This window comes from Bos indicus x Bos taurus, unplaced genomic scaffold (assembly GCF_003369695.1).
Source record: "Bos indicus x Bos taurus breed Angus x Brahman F1 hybrid unplaced genomic scaffold, Bos_hybrid_MaternalHap_v2.0 tig00001395_arrow_arrow_obj, whole genome shotgun sequence".
NCBI lineage: Eukaryota > Metazoa > Chordata > Mammalia > Artiodactyla > Bovidae > Bos > Bos indicus x Bos taurus.
The window spans coordinates 1-17946 of record NW_020867422.1 but is presented as its reverse complement, the minus strand read 5'-3'; the positions used below and the strand labels follow the sequence as shown (position 1 = coordinate 17946).

The 17946-nt window shown below is 36.8% G+C and overlaps 1 protein-coding gene across 2 annotated transcripts; it reads right to left on the bottom strand.

Annotated features, from left to right (window-relative positions):
• Nucleotides 1–66: 66 nt before the first annotated feature.
• LOC113888736 (protein virilizer homolog) lies at nt 67–16299 on the bottom strand. 2 transcript variants are annotated; one of them, XM_027535764.1, is made up of 9 exons: nt 16047–16299; nt 10520–10652; nt 7307–7459; nt 6701–6861; nt 5758–5854; nt 4506–4672; nt 3723–4054; nt 1304–1447; nt 67–406 (listed from the first exon to the last, which is right to left on the bottom strand). In XM_027535764.1, the coding sequence occupies exons 1-9, from the start codon at nt 16091–16093 to the stop codon at nt 222–224; spliced, it is 1419 nt and encodes a 472-aa protein (XP_027391565.1). In that variant the 5' UTR covers nt 16094–16299; the 3' UTR covers nt 67–221. The 2 variants fall into 2 exon arrangements, with proteins under 2 accessions (XP_027391565.1, XP_027391566.1); XM_027535765.1 differs by lacking the exon at nt 7307–7459.
• Nucleotides 16300–17946: the final 1647 nt, after the last annotated feature.

Here is a 17946-nt window from a genome sequence, read left to right as displayed (position 1 = left end):
TGTTCATTTTTAACCTAGGAAATTTCCTAAACAGCCATTTAAGAAGAGAACAAATATATACAAACATACATACAAAGTTTCCATTTTTATTGAAATCTTGTGTTAGGTATCAAACAAAATTTGCTTTCTTCAGATAAAAATATTCTCTCAGATGTATCCAGGTAACTGCTAAGCCTAAATTGGTCCTCCAATGTCTTGTTTTTACTGTCCTCGTGAAATGTTCATATGCACTTAGGATGTTCCCAAGAATATTTATCGTGTAAAGGACCGTACGTGGCGACCTCTACCGCTGCCTCCACTAACAAACTTTCCTCTCGAGCCTCCACTGCCGCTATTTGCACTTGCCCAGGAAGGCCCAAGCCCCCACGACCTCTGGAAGCACGGTCACGAGGGCTTGGGCGGTAGCCTGTAAAAGAAAGAATATGATTTTCAGTTGCAACATCTTTCCCTTTCCCATTATATAAATACAAAGCTGGGACACCACACTCAAACCAAGACTACTGCTTGCTCCTTTTAATATTCAAGTGCAAGTTCTGTGACTGTGTTGAAGACCACTTTAAATCGTTAAATTGTCTAAACCAAGAATTACATCTCAAATAAAGCTATTATTTTAAAAATGTGTATTTGGGACTTCCCTGGCAGTCCAGTGGTTAACAATCTGCGCTTCCACTGCAAGGGCACAGATAGGGGAAATTAAGATCTCCCATGCCTTATGGTGTGGTCCGAAAAAAAAAAAGTGCATTTGAAACCAAAAGCTATATCTGACCAGAGAATTTCAGACTTGATATAGGAATGTTTTAGAGGGGAACAAAAGGTTATATATTACATACATAAGATCATCCTGTAACAGAAAAGAAAATAATTGACCCTTGAACAACTCGAGGGTTAATCCAATATAATTTACGTTAGCCCTCATATCCAGAGGTTCCTCTGCATCCTTATTTCAAACCATGAACCATATTTACTGTTAAAAAAAAATCTGCCTATAAAAATGGACAACCCTTGCAGTTCAAACCTGCGTTGTTGAAGAATCAAACTGTATACTCCATGAAGATATCTCAGTTTAGTCAACATGAAACCACTCAGATTATACACACAGTTCAGAATCTAAAATTTTGAGAATTTATACAGAATATGTACACTGGGCACTCACTCACAGACATAAAATTACACAGACTTCAGAATTATATGCCTACATTCTAAAATATTCTCTCCCAGAATGAGAATATATGACATTCAACAATCTGGAAAGGATGATTCGCCTCCCTCCTCCTCAGCAACAGCAAGAAGGAAGAGCGTGTACCTGTGGAACTAAGTGGTCGTAATGGTGGAAGAGGACCCCTGTTAAAATTGCTCTGGCCTCCACGACTTTCATTGTAAGTTCCTCGAGGAGTATTCTGAGCACTCCAACTGGAGCCTCTTGTTCCCTCCCGACGACTGTAGTTTCCTAAACATAGACAACACAATCAAAATGTACTTTTACCACAACTCTTCAACTGGATTAAGGAAGATATGACATGTTTTTCTTAAATTTTCAAAAGCAATGGAAGAGCAAATATGGAATTTTGTACATGAAATACAGGTAAGAGTGGCAGCATTATATACAGTCAGGAGCAGAGGCTCTGGAACCAGACTGCCAGGGTTCAAATACTAGTTCTGCCTGTTATATTTTATGTGTCCTGGTCAGCTAACTGACAAGTTTTCCCTTCTGTTAACTGAGGGTACTAAAAGAATCTACCTCATGAGGCTGATGAGAGTATTATATGTCAAGTGTTTAAAATAGTTCCTAACACAGCTATGTGTTCACTATTACTGTAAATATCTATTATCTTTGGCTCTCATCCTCTCAACTCAAAAGCATGAAAACCTGTCATCATCCACTAGTAGAATATAATTTCTGTAAGTTTATACTGTAGAAATTCAGGTTCTAAAATCTTGAAACATTGAAAATAGATTAAATATAACATTAGGAAGCACGCAGATAAAAGAATCGATGATGAACTACACAGAACAATCTTAAGGGAACTGTTGGTAAGGACAACTGTGAAATAATGTATGGATATTATTCAGAAAGGATACACACAATTTTCAATGCAAATAGGAAAAAAGTTAGGCAAGACTTTTTTTAAGCTCAACAGTAATTATGTAGTTAATCAAAAGTTAACTTGAAGATTTTTTCACAGAAAACAACAAAATTCTGTAAAGTAATTATCCTTTAATTAAAAAATAAATTAATTTTTAAAAAAAGATTTTTTCCCATCCAATAAAGTACTTTGCAAATGGTACCATTGGTCTAGATCTAGCTTAATTATAGCAACAAAAAAATACTTTATTTGAATCACTTCTATTCAACAGTCTAATACTGGTAGAACTCATTAGAAAACATATATTAAATAGTTACCTTTACCTTAGTCTCCAAAATTTACAAACAGCTTATGACACTTAAGAGCATCAAAACAAACAATCCACTCAAAAAAATGGGCAGAAGACCTGGAGAGACATTTCTCCAAAGTGGACATACAGATGTCTGACAGGCATGGAGAAAGATGTTCAGCGTCACTAGTTACTAGAGAAATGGAAATCAAAACTACAGTGAGGTATCACCTCATACCAGTCAGAATGGCTGTCATCAAAAAATCCACAAACAACAAATGCTGGAGAGGGTGTGGAGAGAAGGGAACCCCCTACACAGCTGGCGGGAATGTAAACTGGTACAGCCACTATGGAGAACAGCATGGAGGTTCCTTAAAAAATTGAAAAAGAGCTACCATATGACTCTGCAATGCCATTCCTGGGCATATATCTGGAGAAAAACATGATCTGAAAGGACACGTGCACCCCAATGTTCACTGCAGCACTGTTTACAATAGTTAAGACATGGAAGCAACCTAATTGTCCATCAACAGAGGACTGGATAAAGATGCGGTATGTATGTGTATACGTGTGTGTGTGCGTGCTAAGTCGCGTCCGATTCTCTGCAACCCTATGGACTACAGCCCTCCAGGCTTCTCTGTCCATGGAATTTTCCAGGCAAGAATACTGGAGTGGGTTGCCGTTTCTTACTCCAAGAGACCTTTCTGACCCAGGGATTGAATCTGTGTCTCCTGTATCTTCTGCATTGGCAGGCAGGTCTTTACCACTAGCGCCACCTGGGAAGCCCATACACATACACATACATACATACATATATACATGGTGTGTGTGTGTATACATATATATACACACACACATACATATACACACATATACACACAATGGAATATTACTGCCATTAAAAGGAGTAAGATAATGCCACCTGCAGCAACATGGATGGAATTAGAGTGTCATACTGAGTGAAGTGAGTCAGACAGAGGAGAAGAAATATTATATCCCCTTATATGGGGAATCTAACAAGAAATGATACAAATGAACTCACTTACAAAACAGGAGACTCAGACTCAGAAAAACAACTTAAGGTTGCGGAGGAGGGACAGTTAGGAACTCTGGGAAGGTCATGGACACACTGTTGTATTGAAAATGGATAACCAACAAAGACTTACTATACAGCACATGGAACTCTGCTCCACGTGCCCGCCTGGATGGGAGAGGGGTTTGGGGGAGGATGGACATATGTATATATGTGGCTGAGTCCCTTTGCTATTCACCTGAAACTACCAAAACATGGTTAAACGGCTACACTCCAGTACAAAATAAAAATTCAAAGTTTAAAAAAAAGTAGTTACCTTTTGAAGCAGGTGGTGTGAAAAACCTATTCTGACTGTGAAAAGCACCCCGTCCTCCCCGATTGCCTGAAAATCCACCACGAGAGGAGATCTTCTGCGACACTTTGAGTGGCCGTTTTGGTGGTGGTATCCCATCTTGAGGGACCACTTCTTTACTTTCAGCTGCAACAAAGTCATCCACATGCATAGATGGTGGTCTGCTTGTGTTCTGTTTCCTCTGACGAAAAATATCATGGGGTCGTATACCCTGTCCAAAGCCTCCCCTGCCCCTTCCTCTTGGTGGTGGCACAACATGAGCTCGCTTGGCAGGTTCAATGTATTCAGATTTTCCACTATTAAAACAAAAGCATTCCATGAACACCTCTCTTTTACACATTTCCAGCGAAAACATAAGTCAATCTTTGCAATACTGAAAACTGCACTATCAATTATTTCTTATCCTAATCATGTTAAATTTGCAAATATCCCTGCTACCTTCCAGGGAAACAAGAAAACAAGTGAAGAATGGTACTCAACATTTTACTGATATGACTACAACTTTTAAGAAATAACCCAGTTCACTCTTTTTCAAATCTTCTAAACTCTCATAAAGTCTAATAATATAACAAATGGATCAGGTATGTCCTGGCCAAATTATTATCTTTTAAAAAAATTCAAGATGATATTTATGACTCAAATATTACATCAGTGTCCTTTCCCTTTAATAGTCACGTGTTTTAAATTACACTAAAATAAATAACCTTACTTGATTCCAATCAAGATCTTCAGCAAAGTATATTTTACCTTGAAGTTATAAAGGTCTCGTGCTTGTGCTTCCCAAGTTTGAATCCTTTAGTCGTCTTGGTTCTTCCAGGAGATGACGGCTCTGACAGAAACGAGCGCTCTAATTCTGAGTGTAAGTCAAAGTCACTACAACATTTTTCAGAGAGCTCAATTAAGTCAACCTTTACCTGCAGTCATAAAAACGAAACAAAATGAAAAACAGACCTTAAATGCAGCATATTCATGCAGCATTATACTTTAAATGTAACTATTAATGTAACATTTGAATATAGCAATTCCAATTTCCTATAAACTATATTTGATTCTCATAAGAAATTACAGGTCAGCCTCTTTCCTTCATCTTTTCAAAAAGCAACATCATTGGTAGTTTAAAAAAAAGAAAGTCTTAGGAATTCAGCTGCTTTTATTTCAGGGGTTGGGGGTGGGAAGTTAGCATTCTTACTCAAAGGAGGACTATTAGTCTGAGATCTTTGCTGCCTGACAAAGAACTCAGGGTTTCTCTATATAAATTAACAATGGAGTATCTCCAGAACTTTCCAAAAGAATCTGAAATAACACACTCCACAAGCCTTGTACATCACTATGTTATAAAAGAATTCTGTACCACAGATCCCCAAGTTTAATGAATTTAATGAGGTTCCAACCGAAGTCAACTTTCAGAGAATGAAAATTATGTTTAACTTAGGTTTTATCCACATTAATTAAACCTAAAAGACCAAAGTTGTGGCTGCCATCATCCTCCCTAATACATCTATGAGAAGCATAAAACAGACTCCTTTAAAATCTTTATTTATACTTTTATCTATACAGTATTAAGTTAATGAATGTCAATTCCTGTTCGCACTATATTCCTTTAGCAAATGTCTTTTTACATTTCCCCAAATTAAGAGCAGATACCACAACCTATTCTCCTTAAACCCCAATACAGAAATCAATTATAATTTTGTCAGATACTATTCTCTATCCTACAAATATAAGAAACCAAAGTGCTTCAGAGTACTTATGCAAAAACATGATTTTCCCCTCATTCTCAAATATACAGACCATTAATTAGAAAGAGGCAAAATCAGTAGCATAAAAAAAATAGTCCTGGACACCATTAAGTGGGCATCTGACATAAAAATAGTGCAGTATAATCCTGAGACAGACTTTTGACAGCCATAAAATGTCATCTATTTTAGTGCTAACAACATGCAAAGAAACAAAAAAAAATCAACAATTTTTCCCTAAATATTTAGTAATAAAATTATACCAAATCCAGATCTGTATCAATCTCCTCAGCCTGAAATGGAGTGAACCACATAGATTTCAACTGATCATCCATGACATCAGCTAGCACATATGCAGTTCTAGAATAGAAAAAGTATTTCTTAAAAAGCAGAATTCCAAAATCAAGTATTTTGGCTTAACTTCTAAGTAAAACCTGTGAACAACAGAATTAAAAATATTACCCTCTAAAATATTAGCAAAATTAGCACTTCTAAAAAGACTCCTTCAAAAAACTACTTAAGAATTAAGTATCCTTAAAAACTAGCAACTTGGAAATTAATCCTTTTGTAACAAATTTTGATTTTTCAATAAAATAAAACAGAGACCTAGCTTTCTTTCCAAAAAGCCAAATTTATAACAGTATACCAATGTGCAATTTTTCTAAATTTAGAGAATAATTTCACCACATTAAACACTCATTATCTCTAGAAGGACAGTGCTCCAAAGATCAAGAGGCATAGCCTCTAGACCAGGGATCAGTAAACTATGACTCTATTTGGCCAACTTGCTTTTGAATAGCCTGCAACCTAGGAATGGGTTCCACATTTTTAAAGCTTTTTAAAGAAAACCAAAAGAAACAAGCAAAAAGCTATAGAAGTGTGTGCAGCAGAGACTGAGTGTGGCCTGCAAAGTCTAGATTTTTCTTGCCTAGCCCTCACGTGTGTGCTGCGCTGTGCAGGCTCCTCTGTCCATGGTATTTTCCAGGCAAGAATACTGGAGTGGGTTGCCATTTCCTACTCTAGGGAAATCTTCCTGACCCAGGGGTCAAACTCTGTCTCTAGCATCTCCTGCACTGGCAGGCAGATTCTTTACCACTGTGCCACTTGGGAAGCCCTTACAGAAAATAATTTGCTGGCCTCTTCTAGATCCCAGCCATTTGCATGTTTCCCACTATCTACTCAACCACAAAACACTGCTTGTTTTACCTGTTGTTAAACAGATTCTGGAGAGATTCTGGAGCTGAAAGTACTGGTTCCACATCCTGGTCACCAAGAGGTAGAGGATCACCTGATGACTCTAGCATCTGCTTAAGTCCAACCACACTGTCCAACAGAGAATCCAGACTGTCATCATCTTTTGAATGCTCCTAGATACAAACAAAAGCAGAATAAGAAAATGCAGGTAAAACTTGAACATGTATGCCCATAATCTACTGACTCTTTAGTAGAAAAGGTGGTATTCCATTACTAAGAAATTTGGAACACCATCAAGAAATTAGCACTATTATACATATTAAAGTAAAACAAACGCCAAAAACACTTGCCATTTTATTTCTAAGTAACGGTATCAGGGGGCACTCTGCATTCAAACAATAGATCATTCAAAAAGTACTGCCTTCATGTACTCCTTAAAATTCATAATAGTATGGAGGACTTCACTCCAAATCATTAATTCAGAGCATAAATACCCAACTGAGAGGTCACTATTTTTAAAAGTCACTAGGAAAACTTGTACTAGTCAAATTGAGAAGAAAGTATGTCTTAGGAAGGAGCTGTTTTTGTTTCTGGTTTTTTTGTTTTTCTTTTTTTTACCAAAACAAGCTTCTCTAGTTCAAGGAACAAATTTTCTGGACTTTCTTCTTTGCTTTGTAGAAGCTGTTTTAACTCTGCAGCATTAATACTCATCGTCCGTGCTGAATGAGCTCCCTCTACTTCCATGAGACCACTATCGTCTCCACAACATCCCTGTAAATGTCACACACAAGTTAAATTTGAGAGCAGAGAAATTTGCAAAAATGCTTCCAAAATCTCTCAGATATTTAAGATTGCGGCAATCTTCCCCTCAGTGTTTTGGTTTTTACATCAGTACAAACGGCTGGTTTTAAGAATTAGTCAGCTCAAAGCTGAAACAAGTTTTTCTTTACAACTCACAAAATAAACAGGTAAACACATTTCTCAACAAAAATATCCAATGACAAACACACTGGCACTTGCAGGAAACAGAATATACTAATTGATACTCAAATTAATAAAAATGCTGCTATAACAGCTAAAAATGCTGAACTTCCTTTTCTGGAGACAAGGCAAACAACTAAAGAAAACAGGAACCATATATTTAAGACTATGTGTTGTCTACAGATGTCATAAAGTTATTATTTTCTGCTTTAAAAAATATGCCACACAATAAAGTGAATGTGGGAATGGTGAAAAAAATTCACCACACAAAGCAAATCTCAGTTCATGATGATAAATCCATCCATTGTCACATATGAAAGAAAACTTAAGTAGTTTCAAATTTAACACAGCCCTGTTTTAAACATCTCAACATGAATATCGGTCCCACCAATTCTGATGCAGGACTTAGTATTTTTAAGTTAACAGTAACATTAAAATTCGTTTGTAGCTCCTACCATTTTTCCTTTAACTGGACACATTTCAGTGAAAACTAAATGAAAATTATTCTGCACAAATTTCCACTCAAACTGATACTGTGCCTAGAGCACACTTGCTCCTTTCAGTAAACACTAGACTAAGGAGTCATTTACATGACATTAAGGAACAGGACATGCAATTTTAATGAGAAATTCAATAAACCATATGTCTACAAGGGTTTTACCTGCTCTGTTTGGAAGTGGTGATAAAGGATATGTTGATGATGGTCTACCTTATGCTTTATTTTTTTTTTTGATGTATGAATTAACAGACTAAATATATTTCATAGAAAGAAGTATATTAATGAGATCACAAATTATCAAGGTATCTCTCTGACTTTTCTCAGTTATTCATACCACTTTAAACAGGTGGGAAGTTCAGTACAGCTGAATCAAAAAGTATTATATGTTAAATGTTGGTTGCTCAGTCATGTCCAACTCTTTTGTGACCCCATGGACTACAGCCTGCCAGGCTCCTCTGTCCATGGAGTTCTGCAGGCAAGAATGGTGGAGTGGGTAGCCATTCCCTTCTCCAGGACATCTTTGAACCCAGGTCTCCCATATTGCAGGCAGATTCTTTACCGTCTGAGCCACCAGGGAAACATTATAATGATTATTATTTTTCAAGGTCAGGAAAAGCAGAATAACCAATTTTTTAAAGAGAAAAACTATGAATTAATTAAAATATTTGGAATAAAATTTAAAAATAAAATATTTGGAAGGATACAAAATTTTACCTCTCCCTCCTACCTTGCTTCTTCATTATTATGAACAGAAATTGAACAAAATAAAACACGTTTTAAATTCCTGTTATTAAAAACAGCCTTAGAAAATCTAGAGTCAAATTTAGCTTAATTTGAAGATTGCTCTCTCTATATATATACACATACATTACTGTGAAAAGTAGTAAAAGAATTTCTAAGGAGATTTTTTTTAATCTACAAAGTGATTTCAGGAAAATGAAAATTCTATGAAATATATGATACCACTTCAAATCTCCATAATCATTTGTCAAACGCTTTAGCTATTAAACTATAGAAGACACTATGCAATTACACTAGGAAAAATCCAGTAAGACATGGTCTCTGACCTAAGTGACGTTAACACTCAGGTAGTAGAAGAGGAAATGCTAAGTAGGCATATAAATGATCTATAAAAAGAAATCCAGTAATATGATGTGAAGTATACAAAAAGAAAAGTAATATTAACAGGCTTCGCAAATTAGGGTGTGTTAAAATAGGCACTATAAATAGATTACAGTTTGACCAGACAGAAAGAGAGACAGAGAGAAAACAACAAACTAACAGAGGCATGGCCAAGGAGATACACGTAAGTAAAGGAGATTTACGGATGGTGCCTCCCAGTAAGGGAGAAGTGGTTGCAAAAGTAGCTTTTTGCCCTACAGTGAATAGTCTTGAATGCCATGCTAAAAAGTCTGGAATTTATTCTATAGACACCAGAAGTTACTGGAGAGTAGAGTGATATGATCTGCTATCTGCTTTAGGAAGTTATGAACTCATACAGAACTATTCAGAATGTACCAAAGAAGTAAATGCTTGGAAGGAAAAACTGGAAAGAAAGTTGATACAACACTCTGCAAGAAAATATCAATAGACAGCTAAGAGTTATACAAAAACTGAACATAAATTCTGGAGTGGGAAAGGGCAATAAGCCAAACAAAAAATTCACTAGAGGGGCTCAAGAGCAGATTTGAGCTGGCAAAAAAAAAGAATCTGTGAACTTGAACATAGTCAACTGAGATTATCCATTTTAAGGAACAGAAAGGAAAACATGAAGAACCATGTGCACAGCCTCAAAAGATGCTTGTGGAGATACTATCAAGAGTACCAACACAGGCATAATAAAGGGTCTCAGAAGAGGAAGAAAGAGTCAGAATAAATATCTAAAGAAACGGTGACTGAAAACTTTACAAATTTGATGAAAAACATTAATTTACACTTTCAAGAGGCTCAACAAACTCCAAGTAGAACAAACTTAATCCACCCTTAACACATGATCAAGAGCCAAAAACAAAGAATCTTGAAAACAGTGAGAAGTGACTCAACTAATAAAAGATTAACAAGTGATTTATTGTCAAAAACCATGGAAGCCACAACGCAGTAGGAAAACATTTTCAAACAGCTGAAAGAATTAAGAATGATACCTAATAAACTCTACTCTTAACAATCTATTTTTTTAATAAATCAAAAACCCATACTTTTAGTGAGGTGAGGACATATGAAAAAAATAGAATGTAAGTTCCAAGTTCCAAATAACATCATTCCAAGATATTTTTGAACCCAAGTGATTTTTTTTAACATATACATTAAGTTTGTAAATATGAGAAATACCAAATACATATATATACACTTACCATTGTATCAGAATTAAGAATTTGTCTCATAAATTCCAAAAATGAAGATGCAAGTTCACCTGTGTCTTTACTAAATGTGCTGACCACTCGTTTCAGTAAACTATGCAGAGCATTACTATTTTTCCTTAAAGAACTGTAAATAAAGAAAATAGAGAGGCAATGTTTTAAAATTTGAGCGTATAAGTCTGGCATGAGAAATGAACAATCTCAGTTCAGACAAACAAAATTTAGTAAATTAAAATGTTACATTTCAAGAAATGTAAAAACGTACTTTGGTTTATCTGTCATACAAACCATGTAACAAAGCATTTCTTTTTATAGTTGATACCTCCTTTTAAAGAAGATAGACTTCATAAGGGTGTCTCTCATAGCTCTGGCGGTAAGGAATCCGCCTGCAATGCAGGAGGTCCAGGTCTGCTCCCTGAGTTAAGAGGAGAGGCCTTGACAGGCTACAGTCCATGTGGTCACACAGAGCTGGACACAACGGGCATGCATGTACACAAACGTCAAAAACACAGAAAGAAAAAAACTCCCCCAAATAACAAAGCTACAAAACTTAGCAAATAAATTCACAGGTTCCTTTATGAACACTTTTTTATAACCTGGGGATTTCTCTAACATAAGGAAGTTATAGCTGTCTTGAAAGCCTGCTGCTGCTGCTGCTAAGTCACTTCAGTCGTGTCCGACTCTGTGCGACTCCATAGATGGCAGCCCACCAGGTTCCGCCGTCCCTGGGATTCTCCAGGCAAAAGTACTGGAGTGGTACTTTTGCACCATCACCTTCTCCGCTTGAAAGCCTAATTTATATAATAACTACAAAGAATGATTATCTTCATGACAGTGTAATCTGACAGAAAGAAATCAAAGGTATCAAGTAAGCATCAGTAAACTTTTTATGTAAAGGGCCTAACGATAAATTATTTTAGGCTTTACAGGGTTATACAGAACTCAATCTGCCCTCTATACAGAATAGTGGTCTCAGTCACAGCTACTCAATGGCTAACGTAGTGGGAAACCATCTGTAGACAACACATAAATATTGACTACGTTCCAATAAACGCTGGATTTGGCCTGTGGCCCACAATTTACCATCCTCTTATAGAGAGGTTTCAGTATAAGAAATAATCATGCTATGTGTCCAAAACCATGACAATACATAATCCTGCTAAAATTATGCATTTATATAGTTCTTAGTTGATCAAAATAAAATTTCAAGACTTGGATAAAGCAATACAAAATGGAGAAAGATAAGACTCGTGCTCATGAGAACTTTATAAAATAATGAAACAGACAAAGCACAATAAACAGGAATGAGATTAAACATAGAAATAGTACAATCAATGGAAAAAGCTTAGGTTAAAAATTGGATTATACCAATTACTAGCCTTTACTTATAACTTTAAGAGAATGAGCCTTATTTAGATGGCCTATCAAAAACTGGGGTCCACTGCATACCCTTTAGAATGTCTACAATTAAAAAAGTAAACTAGCAATACTAAAATCTGGTATTTTGTCACTCAACTTGTAGTGAAGTTGTCTATAAAAGGGTGGCACACTAGACTGCTGGGGTGATGGCTTTGCATGGAAATGTGATAGTAGATACATAACGGTCAAAATCCACACAACTGTATATCACAAAACATGGATGAGGTTACAAAGAAAGGGGGAAAGTTAGAATCCACCCTCTGACACTGTATTAGAAACAAAATACTTGTATGGACTCATCTTTTAAAATATATACATACAATAATAGGTGGGAAAAAAAGTGTAGATTTTTTTGGTAAATGCATGAGTTAGGACACATATATTTCCCAGCCCTAGTCAACGAGAAAAACCAAAATTAGTGATGTAAGTTGAACAACAAAATAAATAACGACATACTGTTCAATTAGTACACAACAAAAAAACTTAATGTCCACAAGTCTATATGGATATAAATACCCAAGTAAGTAAATAAATGGGGAAAAGTGATGAATTCATCCTTACAGAGGATAATTAAGTGAAAAAGGAATAAGAAAAATAGGAAATCACTCTTAAAACACCATGGGCTTCCCCTGATGGCTCAGCTGGTAAAGAACCCGCCTGCCAAAGGAGGAGACACAGGAGTCACCAGCTTGATCCCTGGGTCGGGAAGTTCCCTGGAGAAGGAAATAGCAATCCACTCCAGTATTCTTTCCTGGAAAAATCCATGGACAGAGGAGCCTGGCAGGCTTCAGTCCATGGGGTTGCAAAGAGTCAGGTATGACTGAGTGTGCATGCACACACACACACACACACATTAAAACACCACAGTAATAATTGACATGTGCCAAGATTCACTGATGGATAATAAAATGACTGGATGAAAATTTTAAGTAGAAACAGGACATTTACAGTCTTGAAGTATATTATCAAAATGTTTAGTTTAAAAACAGAAAATTAGTAAGTTTGCTGTGCAGAATCCTAGCAGACAGCATCTCAGTTTGGTGACCAAGGTTAGTTATCGCCAGTAATGCATATTTCCTGATATGATGTACTTAGAACATTACTAGAAAAACTGGTAAAATCTAAGCAAGTTCTGTATTTTGGTTAACAGTATTATGTCAAGTTTAGTTTCTTAATTTTGACAAATATTCAATGGTTATTCAAGACATCAACGTAAGGACAGGGATAAGGGTAAGTTGGATGAAGGGTATATCTGAGCTCTGTACTATTATTTTGTAATTTTTCTGAAAGTCTAAAATCATCTCAAAAAAAGTTTTTTTAAGTGAGGCCTTTCTCAGGACTAGAGGATATAGTCAGCTATTTATTGAAAAAGCCAGATCACACTATACCTCTGCTCAAAACCTCATAATGGCTCTCGTGTGTCTGTGTGTACGTTAATCGCTCGGATGTGTCCAACTCTTTGTGATCCCATAGCCTGCCAGGTTCCTCTGTCCATGGTATTCCCCCGGCAAGAATACTAGGGTGGGTAGCCATTTCCTTCTCTAGGGAATCTTCCTGTCCCAGGGATCAAACCTGGGTCTCCGGCATCGCAGGTGGATTCTTTACCATCTGAGTCACCAGGGAAGCCCAGTGGCCCTTGTAAGTAACTCTAAAGGCCCCCGATGACCCCTTCCCTCACCTACCCATTACCTCTCTGACCCGGGGCCCTGTCATTTTCCAATGTGCTTACTCACTTTAAGAGCAACCACCACAGTCTCCAGGCCATTTCTCAGACAAGTTAGGCATACCACATGCAGTTGCTCTCCCCCAGCATATTAACATGTTTCACTCACCTCCCTCAGTTCTTTGTTCAAGGGCCACCTTCTCAGCGAGGACTTCCCTGATTACCTCCTCAAACTTCAAATGACAACTCTCCCCCTCACTTCAGCACTCGCTATTCCTTTACTCTATTTTATATTGTTTTATAACACACTGTGTATTTTATTTACATGTTGATCATCTGTCTACTTCTAATAGAATGAAAGCATCGAGAAGACAGGGATTTTTTTTTAATTATTAAATCTCCAGCACCTAGAGCAGTGTCTGGCCCAGAGGAGGGCATTCAACAAATATCTGTGAACTAAATGACTCTAACATTCCTTCATAATGCCTACTATGAACCAGGTTTCTAGGTGCTGGAGGGAGTACAGTCAAGAAAACACAGTCCCTGTCCTTGTGCAGATTATATTCTATTGAGGGAGACAACCAAATACGCAGTAAGTCTATATGACATAATGTCAAAATATAAAGGGGTATAAGGAATGGGGACACAAAGGATACACATTTTAGGCAGGCATTTAGGCAGGAAATATATTGATACAGATACCTGAGTGAAGTAAAAAAATAAGTCCTAGAAGAAACTAGGGAAAAAGCATTTTAGGAAAGAAAAAAAAAGGTCTAGAAATAGGAATGAGCCTGACAGGGAGCCAAATTGAGGATAAAAGAGCTATGAGAAAAGTCAGAAAGATAAGCAAGAGCTGGACTGTACAAGAGCCCTAGAGATCAATATCAAGTTTGAATTTTGCAGTTCAATGGAAAGCCAACAGAAGGATTTAAGCAAAATAATAATGACACATACCTTGTTTTAAGTTTAAAAAGATCAATCTGAGCGCTAAGAAAATATTTTTTATGGGGACAATACTAGAAGTAAGAAGAGAAGACTGGAGGCTATTGCAATGGGTCATATAGGCAAATACAATGGAGGGGACAGGGGTGGTAACGATGGAGGTGGAGAAAGGCGATCAGATTCAGGATGTTTTGAAAACATAACGTACTGGACTTCCTGACAGACTGGAGGCAGGGAGAAAGGAAAAGAGAAGCAGCGAGAATCTTCACGTTTAACATTTACCAAGTTAAGCAAGACAGAAACATGTCTGAGGCAAGAATATCAAGAGCTCTGCTTTCATTCAGCTTGGGTGTCCATTAGATGGCTAAGTAGAGACATCAAATAGATATATGAGTTACATGGAGCTCAGCAGAAGGATCCAAGCTGAAGAAACAAAGGAAATAGGTTACAATGACTTACATGAACCTAGCAGAGCCAGCTTTTTTTTAAAAACTAAGTTTAATTGGATACGTAGTGTATAAGACGAGTTTTAAAGGTAAATATCTGGGCAATAGGAAAAAAGACATTTAAGAAATAAAATTTAAAGACTCTGGCGAAAGACTGGGAGGTGGCAGGGGGAGAACCTGCATGTTCAGCAGGTACCATTAACTGAGAGAGAGTACAGGAGGACAGGCTAAGCAGGGGGAAAGATGGGAAGCAGCACCAAGCACTCTACCTGGAACCAACGTTATAAGAATTGATGAGAGGCACAAATACATGTTGCCTAATCCTTTCGATCTCATAATCCTACACACTTCTACGAATTCTCAGGGAAACTAAGTAGTAGCTATCTATCTCCCTAGTGAAGAAAAAGACGAGGGCATGGATAGCAATGGGGAGCAGAAATTACACCTGAGAGACTGAGCAGCATGAGATTTACATCATTTCAAATCCATTTCAGATCAGCCACTCCTCTAGAGAATAAAACACACAGAATCAGCACTTTCAGCTTCAGAGTCCAGAATACCACACTACCATCATCTTTGAAGAACTAGAGGAGTCTATGCCAACCAAACAAGTATCTTCGAGCACTGAATTAATGACACCGGAATGATAAGATTTCCTTCTCAATTATATTACCTAAAGATTTTATTACTAGTACATTTCATTGCTAATGAATCTTTTCCACAAATTCAAAATTTCTCCACATGAAAGAAACCGTACCTTCCACCTTCTACAACATCTATGAATCAATTAATATGGGGGGATTAAAATACAAGAAAATAGTAAATTTTTACCACTTCCTGGTGGCTCAGTGGTAAAGAATCCACCTGCCACCGCAAGAGACGCAGGGTCAGTCCCTGGGTTGGGAAGATCTCCTGGAGAAGGAAATGGCAACCCATTCCAGTAATCTTGCCTGGGAAATCCCATGGACAGAGGAGCCTGGCGGGCTACAGTCCATGGGGCCGCAAAAGAGTCAATTAAGTAACAACAGAATTAAATTAGATAAAGCATTACCTTTTTAAATGAAATAATCCATAATCATGCTCTGCAAGAAACATCATTGTTCTGACACATGTCAGTAAACAGCTGTAACTGCTCTCAGAGTTAGCTACCACAGCCAGGAGACAGTCCACAGATTGAGGCCATCAGTTCTTTGTTTGGTAGAGAATTGGAGAGTTGCTCCAGTTCAGAAACAGAACCTTCAGAAGAGTTTGGCAAAATTAGTGCAATGTCCTGTGAGGGAGGAGGGGAGTTGGGGAAAAAACAGTTTTTTAAATGATTGTCACTATCACTTCGAGCTTTTATTTCTGAATACACAAGCAATCAGTACTTAATAGTTATTGAAATAGTATAATTATTATCCCATCCCAAACACAGATTCAAACACATTAAATACAAAGGAGTTGTTCTGCCCTTCTACAAAGGTTAATACAAGGATACGCACCTAAGAATTTGCTTCAGTGTTTCTACTTTGTAAGACTGACACCTAATCACTTGGCAGCGGAACCTGATTCACAGTATTCTTATTTTAAAAGAACATCTCTTTGAAAAATTTTTCCTTCTGGCTTATACTAAGTGTAGTTTCTATGTTCAAATGGTTAGGTTAGTACTTTGGGTATGAAATATTTTAAATTATTATATTTATTCATCTGAATATTTTTTAAATTTATAAAGAAAGCATTCAGAGAAATAAATTTTAATAAATATATCCATACTTGATTTAAAATATCACAAAAAGAAAATGGATGGAACGAAAAAACATTTAGCACATATCTTCCAATATTTCCTCTCGTTTTTTAATACATCTAAAATTCAAGTTTTCAATGTCAGCAAGTTTACCTAACAATAACTAAAAACCCACACTATTCTTTTTACAGAAGTAAAGCAGACTTTACAGAAACATTTTTAGGTATGTGTTATTGCCTTTAACCACTTCAATACACTGGAAACCACTATTCAACTTGGGTTAAAACTATAAAACAAAGCTTGAATAGAAAGGAAATACAACTAGGTGAGGCCAGCCAAGAATGAAGTTTATGTGATCAGGGTAGCTAGGATGCTGAACTGTTACTCAGCATGGTCATACAACTCAATATTAATTATAAAACAATACCAGCTGATTGGACATTTTGAGGTATAAAGACTTAAAATAGCCTTTTTACCAGGTCCAAAACTATTTTCTACCAGATCTCCTTTTTGTGAAAACAAATCACACAAAAAATGTTTCCTTCTTGACTTGAGTGTTAAATGTAACCAAATTGGATTTTTTTTTTTTTAGCTAGAAAACGTAATCTTCTAATATGTGTGTGCTTAGTCACTCAGTCATGTCTGACTCTTTGCAACCCCAGGACTGTAGCCCACCAGGCTCCTCTATCCACGAGAATTCTCCAGGCAAGAATACTGGAGAGGGTTGCCATGCCCTCCTCCAAATCTTCTAATATGGGATCCTATTAAAATACTCTGCCTGGAAAAATCACATTCGATTAATTAGATAGTAGGAGCATTTTGACAAGCTAAAATCCTATCAGGCAGAGAAATCTATGATGATCCCTGTAACAATGGGCTTTAAAAGTTAAAGCAATTCTCATTAACTCATGGAACTACCAATTGGAAGTTAATAATAGGAACAGCAGGAAGAAGTACTACTACTTCTAGTCAACATCTATAAGCACAGTAACCTGAAACACACTAAAACTGTAGTAGGCTGTGATGCCTTCCAAAGTTGCAAAGACTTCCCTGGCTTCCCAGCGGTTAAGACTCTGCACTTTCCTGGTTGAGGAACTAAGATCCCCATACCTTTAGGAATGGCTAAAAAAAATTTTTTTAATTAAAAAAAAAAAAGCCCAAACAAAAAATATAGTATTAATTCAACCAATCACAAAACTACAATATTCAAGAATGAATCAGTACAGAA

Excerpts from the sequence above, each read along its gene's own strand:
- LOC113888736 (XM_027535764.1), bottom strand. The coding sequence starts at position 16,093 with ATGATGTTTCTTGCAGAGCATGATTATGGATTATTTCATTTAAAAAG. Across the intron at positions 7,460-10,519 it reads TTCTTAATTCTGATACAATG|GGATGTTGTGGAGACGATAG; the intron begins GTAAGTGTATAT and ends TGACATTTACAG. Across the intron at positions 1,448-3,722 it reads CACACCACCTGCTTCAAAAG|GAAACTACAGTCGTCGGGAG; the intron begins GTAACTACTTTT and ends GTCTATGTTTAG.